We start from the raw sequence: 7351 nt of genomic DNA, 5'->3' as shown, positions 1-7351 counted from the left end.
CATATAACTATGTGCCCTCATTGTCGTCGTGGCCTCCACTGGTAACAGGTTCAACTTTTTCTTTAAAGTAGGTAAGTAAAATGTTTCAACTAAAATATTAGTAAGAAGGTTTTTTTTTGATGCGCGAAAAGAAATTTGCGACTTGACATTGGCTAATCTTTGTAAAGCCAGACGAGAGAGGAAAAAAAAGGTTTTTTTCGGGGTTTTTGAGGTAAGTATAAAAAAATGAAAACCAAACTTATTTTCACTGAATCATGGTCGCACTAATAAAATACCAGAAAAGAGTGATCGCGTGACAAACAGGGGCACACTCAAAGCACGGATTCCTATGGGAACCAAACCTAAACCTTTCCGAACTGCAAGGATTACAGGAATGCACTAATATGCTGTGAACGATACCGCATGTTACACCGTTCTGTAACATTTGAAATGAAAATATTTTGCAGTTTAAAAAGTTCACATAAATAATTAATAGATATGATGATTTTAAAAGAAATGTTTCCTTGGTACCTTTCAAGGTTTCAGTTTACAGGTTCTGAATATAAAGTAAAAGTAAATATACTTAAATCTTTTGTAAGATTATTTACTCATACAAACTCAAATAAAATGAAATCCTGTCGCATAGACATAAGATTTTTACCTTTTTTATTTCTTGATAATATGTAAACTGAAATGTACGTATCAATTTTCATGCAATATTTACATTGCAATGGTGTTATCACACTAATATTATAAAGGCGAAAGTTTGTATGTGTGTGTGTGTGTGTGTGTGTGTGTATGTTTGTTACTCCTTCACGCAAAAACCACTGGACGGATTTGGCTGAAATTCAGAATGGAGATAGATAATATCCTGGATTAGCACATAGGCTACTTTTTATCCCGGAAAATCAAAGCGTTCCCACGGGATTTCAAAAAACCTAAATCCACGCGGACGAAGTCGCGGGCGTCAGCTAGTACGGTTATATAGAGCTGCTCTACATCATCATCAATATCAACCACTAGACCACGGTAATATTATGTATCAGTATTCCAACTTCATACAAAAGGACGAAACGCGAGCTATACCTACGCACCTCGATGTCGGCAGGCGCTCGACATGCAGACAGTCGCGACTGTGCCGCAGTGACGAACGGGCGGTGTTTTGTTTTTCTAACAATAACCGTGCGATTTTTTCGTTGTATGTGAAACTCGATCAAAGAAGCCACAATTTCAGCTCCGAATGTCGGTATTTAAGTTACCGGGACTGCAATAAGATTAATTCGCAAACTTTTTTGATTGTACCCAGCGATGATTTTGTGGAATATATAGAAAAAATGGAGAAAATATTCCGAACTTCAATTAAAACCAAATATATAAATTGTAAAGTAGCTGCAGGTATCTATAACCAAGTAAAAGATATTCCTTTTTCTCCATCTTGTCCATGTTTCCCAAAACAATTTTTAATTAAAAGCTTTATACTAGAATGCGGATTTTTTAAACTTTAAAATTTAATAATTCGTAACAGTCGTTTAATTTCCTACGTCTCAGTCGAGGCGCAAATATTTTTCGGTCTCAAATGTATAAGACCGATTTGTTCTTCAATCATAAACATAGTTTTTTAATTAAATCTACCATTCAAAAAACAACACGCATTTTTATTGGACACTAGCCGATGCCCGCGACTTCGCCCGCGTGGATTTAGGTTTTTCGAAATCCCGTGGGAACTCTTTGATTTTCCGGGATAAAAAGTAGCCTATGTGCTAATCCAGGACATTATCTATCTTCATTCCAAATTTCAGCCAAATCCGTCCAGTAGTTTTTGCGTGAAGGAGTAACAAACATACACACACACACACACAACTAGATGGAAACACAAAGTAGGCAAAAATTAAAATAGGGCCGCCTGCCTGGCGGCAGGCAGCCCTATCGCATGTTTACGTACCGCGCAGCTGTAGGTATTTATTTCAAAGATACGGCCGAGTTAGAATACTGTACAGATAATATTACCGTGACTAGACTTTCACAGCTGGATATAGCTTTCTTGTAAAGACGCCGCGGTCTTGCGGCGTCAGAATTCCTTGTGACTCGTTTTGATGTTGTGTGTCCACCTACTGCACCTTCCGGCACAAGGTCACCTTTATAATAACTTGGGGCCCCAGCGTCTATCGGTTTTTGGAACTATGTGCCTTACAGATTACTACGAACTAATAACACATGACGTGTGCACTTCGGTGTAACAAACAGCCAACATGAGTTGCAATTAGGCGTTTTTAGGCTATCATTTCGTTGGGCTAGGTTAACATTTGTTAATATGCACTCTTCGGAAACGGGTCGTGACTTCCACGGATTCACGACTTTTGGATTTGACTTAGCGATGGGTGGATATGGCGCCGAAAGTTTTAGCTGCAACAAATTATACGCTAAACACGTCAAAAGGAACAACGAAATAATGCGGGGGAAATGTTCTGTTAAGGATAGTTAAATTAGTGGAGGTAAATATTAATCTGAAGCAGGTTTTTTTAGAATTCCGAAGAAAAACAAGGAATGCTTATTTTTACACGAGTAGATGATAGCTTAAGAGAAAATCTTCCACTATGCGCTACACATTATTTTCGTGTATTACGCAAGTTGGACCTCCACACCACGGAAGCTCTCAGATGGAACACTTTTTTTTACTTAATTCAGAATAATTATCATCATACCGGTAGCTTATTTTCGCAAAATGTTCATAAATTATAATCTTGTAAGATAATCCCTCTTTCTATTGGTGAAAACCGTATAAAAATAGGTACTTGCAGTAGTTTCTGAGACTAGCACGAATAAACACGAACTCAGCGCGGAGATCACATAATAAAATATAATGTAGTGAATTAAATCAGCACTAGACTTCAAATCTCACTTGGTAGGTAGGTACTGATTTAAGGCTATTATTTTAGGTATTGGTAGGTACCGGAACGCTAAATCGCTTGGCGGTACGAATTTGCTTCAACTATGACGGTAGAGTGGTAATTCTACCGAAGCCTCCCATGTCCCACCATACTAGACGTAAGCTCTAAGTAGACGGCATGCATAACGATTTTCATTAATGAAACCGTCAGCCGATAGCCAAAAGCTAAAAAGTCATTGACCAAACTTTTCACAATTATAGGTCTATGAAGGTCTATGATTGTACCGCCGTAAAACTGAGATTGTACCGATTGTACCATGATACCTGAATGCCAGATGAGTACCTTCTTCTTATTCCAGCCCTTATCCCATGCTACGTGGGGTCGGCACAAGATGTCTCCCTCTTCCACTCTCTTCTGTCATCCATCAACTTATCATCTACCCCTTTTATACGCAAATCCTCTTTCACGCAATCCATCCACCTTTTCTTTGGTCGTCCTCTTCTCTTTTCTCCATCCACATGCATATTTAACATTCTTCTAGTGATAAAACTCTCTTCCCTCCGCATTACATGCCCATACCATGCCAGCCTATATTACTCCTCATTTTTTCTACCACTGGTGCTACTTTTAAACTTCCCCTTATATATTCATTCCTTATCATATCCATTCCCAGATGAGTACCTACTTATCAATAATAATATTATTATTATTTTAACTTTTTATGCATGCACTTGACCTCGCCTACCAATTTAATAAAAGGTGAAAAAAGGTGATGCTGCAGCCTGTGGAATACGTCTGCCTAGATCACTTGACTTCTGTACCTACATACTAAAATACTGTAACTGGCGATGGCGGGGAAAACGGCAGTCGAACCAAAAGGGTCTTCCATCAAGCACAGTATCAATAATTAATAATAATTAATCTTTTTATTAGAATAACTGGTATGCTTTGACTCCAGTGATGATAATTATAGTTATTATGATATTTGGCTCTGCAGTTTTATTTTAACATTAAAAACTAGTAACGCCATCTCTTGGAGAGTAGATATAAGAAGTGAAAATAAAGATAGTGGCGCCATCTGTTATAGAATAGCAAAATAGAACAATTATTTTAATAATTATTATAATTCCTGGTTTTTTATCTCTATTTTTTTTTTGCATAAAATTAAACTCACAAAGAAATAATAAATAATTTTTGCAAAAAATAAGAAGAAAATTAAAATGTTCTAAGTCAGTTCAGAGTTAATTTTCTGAACGCTTTTTTTTTACATCTGTATAATGTCATTTGTCAATTGTCACTGTCTTCTGTCAGGGTGGTTGCCATTATTTAGCATTTTGGTTGGTTTGATTTTCGTTTTCGCTTGTCATTCTAAATCTTGGTTTCGAGAGTTTTGTAAGCTAAATAAATACTAAAAATGGCTTTATTAGATTACTGCCGCTTAGACGAAAAAATCAACTTGAAGCCTGCCGATGCTCTGGCATCTATTAATTCCGATGTGCTGGGATACACTCAGAATTTTATGAACAGTGTCCAACTTGCAACTCCGCCTTTTGCTAACGTAAGTAACGAACTTTTAATCCTAACTCCAAACAAAACTAGGCTTCTAGTGTCTAAAGTTATCTGTGAACTAGCTATGTTTTTTCTCAGATAACATAAAGCCATGGGACTTGATGTGTGATCTATCACCCACTAGCTGATGCCCGCAGCTTCGCCCACGTGGATTGGTCAGATCCCCTGCAGCATCAGGATTGAGGAGTTGGACTCCAAATTTTTTATGAAACAATGTCGCAAAGTTCCTCTATCGATTAAAAAAGAAATGACGCAAATCGGTTCAGAAATCTCGGAGATTTCGGTGTACATAGGTAGAAAAACACAACTCCCTTTTTGAAAGTCGGTTAAAAAAGTAGCCTATGTTACTCCCTGGTCAATCCTCTACTTGTCTGTGAAAACCCCGTCAAAATCGGTCCAGCCGATTAGCCTTTTCAAACAGACAGACAGACAGACAGACAAAAATTTTAAAAACGTGTGATTCAGTGTTGGTATCGTTCAAATAACCATATGAGCTTAATATGAGGTAGTTATTTCGAAATTACAGACAGACACTCCAATTTTATTTATTAGTATAGATTACCGGCATTGGGTTCAAAGCATGACAATGAAATTATTTTACTATTAATTCATTACTTTGCCTTTCTCGTGATCAAAATTTCGTTTTTTATAGCACTGACAAAGCTTCATATTAAACTAACCTATTTTTCATATTCACTTACAAAGCTCACTGAGTTAGTTTATATTTTCGTCAAGTAGGTACTTATTTTTATCATGTTTTCTACTTTCAGCCTGTTGAAACACTAGCACAGTTCAACACAAAGGATGAGACAGGACGCCAGATCAAAATTGAGTTTGATCACGGTACAACTACTCTTGGTTTTCGTTATAAAGTAAGTTAAGTATTAAATCAATATCATATTCATGCCACTAAGTTTGTCAAAAAATCCAGGTAGCTATCATACTTGTTTCCTAGATCAGTGACCTTTCTTTTTAACTTAATTTGTAATTAAAATTACAAGTTTGTGTTATTAAGAAATCAAAACTTTTCTGTTTTTTCCTTCAGGGTGGAGTTCTATTAGCTGTTGACTCCAGAGCAACTGGTGGTCAGTTCATTGGTTCACAGTCTATGAAGAAAATTGTTGAAATCAATGACTACTTACTTGGTAAGTAGGTAATCACACTAATATTATAAAGGCGAAAGTTTGTATATGTGTGTGTGTGTGTGTGTGTGTGTTTGTGTGTGTGTATGTTTGTTACTCTTTCACGCAAAAACTACTGGACGGATTTGGCTGAAATTCGGAATTGAGATAGATAATATCCTGGATTAGCACATAGGCTACTTTTTATCCCGGAAAACCAAAGAGTTCCCACGGGATTTCAAAAAACCTAAAACCACGCGGACGAAGTCGCGGGCGTCAGCTAGTCCAAAATAATCCTAGCAATAAGTGTTTCATTATGACAAAGACATCATCTAAGACAAAGATCATCTAGTACTAAGTATAATAAATTTAAATTGTCTTCAGGCACATTAGCTGGTGGTGCAGCAGATTGTGTATATTGGGACAGAGTGCTGGCGAAACAGTGCCGTCTATATGAGTTGCGCAATCGCGAGCGCATATCTGTGGCTGCCGCCAGCAAGCTGATGGCTAACATGGTTTACAACTACAAGGGCATGGGACTCAGCATGGGCATGATGCTTGCTGGCATTGACAAGAGGGTAAGGCACAATAAATCATCATCATGATTCATTGCCGGCCCACTATTGAGTACAGTCTCACAGAATAAGGGTTAAGGCCATAGTCTGCCATGATGGCCCAGTGTGGATTGACAGATTTCAAACACCTTTGAGAACATTATGGAGAACTTTCAGGTGTGCAGGATTTCCTCACGATGTTTTTACTCAACTGTCAAAGCTAATGATACTTATTTAATAATAAATATAAATATTACTTAAAACGCACATAACCCCGAAAAGTTAGCACGGGATGGAACTTCCGACCTCCCAATTAGAAAGCCTACGACTTAACCACTAGGCTATCACCAATCAATTCGGAACTAAGATATGAAAAACTGTTTACAACTGGGCCATTACAGTAATATGATGTTGCATAACACAAGACAGGTTACATCCTAGATATTTCTTTGATAATGCATCAAATTATTATACAGTAGCTGTCCCATTCTAATACAAAAACATGACATTCCTATTTTGTTTGTTGGTTCATTTTAAAAATATCATATTTTCAGGGCGCTCAACTTTACTATGTGGACAGTGAAGGCACCCGCACTCCTGGCAAAGTGTTCTCAGTGGGATCAGGTTCAGTATTTGCGTTTGGTGTTCTGGACTCGGGTTACCACTGGGACCTTGAAGATGTTGAGGCTCAAGGTAAATAATAATAAACATGCATAATTGAAGGTTACACATCATCATGCAAGAAATAACACTTTCTACACAACATATAAATTTCTTTCTGGTTGTATGGGTCCACTGTTGGACATAGGCCTCTCCGAGACCAAATACGGTCCTCCACCTTCCTCATACACCCGCTCCCCGCCACTTTCAGGTCATCAGTCTAGTGGGCTGGAGGTCATCCCACACAGCGTGTACCGGTCTCCACTCCACACATAGGTTCTGCATCATCTAGTAATTCCTATAATTGGTTCTATTCATATTTTCACAGAGCTGGGTCGTCGTGCGATTTACCACGCGACCTACCGCGACGCGTACTCTGGCGGTATCATCAGAGTGTACCACATCAACGACAAGGGCTGGGTCAACATCTCCAACGAGGACTGCTCTGAATTACATTATAAGTACCAAGCGGAGAAGGGAGTCAAAGATGAATAAATTATAAGTTTTTTAATAAATATGGTTAATGCATTTGGTGTTTTTTTTTTCTTTTTCGCACTTAGACGTTGTATATAAGAGAGAG

At 37.9% G+C, this 7351-nt stretch overlaps 1 protein-coding gene across 1 annotated transcript; it reads left to right on the top strand.

Moving 5' to 3' along the window:
• The first annotated feature begins 4187 nt into the window (after window positions 1–4187).
• On the top strand, window positions 4188–7297 carry LOC123865255 (proteasome subunit beta type-5). Its single transcript, XM_045906206.1, has 6 exons — window positions 4188–4425; window positions 5207–5308; window positions 5482–5581; window positions 5942–6135; window positions 6666–6804; window positions 7100–7297. Exons 1-6 carry the CDS (start codon window positions 4282–4284, stop codon window positions 7264–7266), a joined length of 846 nt encoding a protein of 281 aa, XP_045762162.1. The 5' UTR covers window positions 4188–4281; the 3' UTR covers window positions 7267–7297.
• The last annotated feature ends 54 nt before the right edge of the window (window positions 7298–7351 follow it).

This window comes from Maniola jurtina, chromosome 5 (assembly GCF_905333055.1).
Source record: "Maniola jurtina chromosome 5, ilManJurt1.1, whole genome shotgun sequence".
Classification (NCBI taxonomy): Eukaryota; Metazoa; Arthropoda; class Insecta; order Lepidoptera; family Nymphalidae; genus Maniola; species Maniola jurtina.
This window is presented reverse-complemented; position numbering and strand designations above follow the sequence as displayed.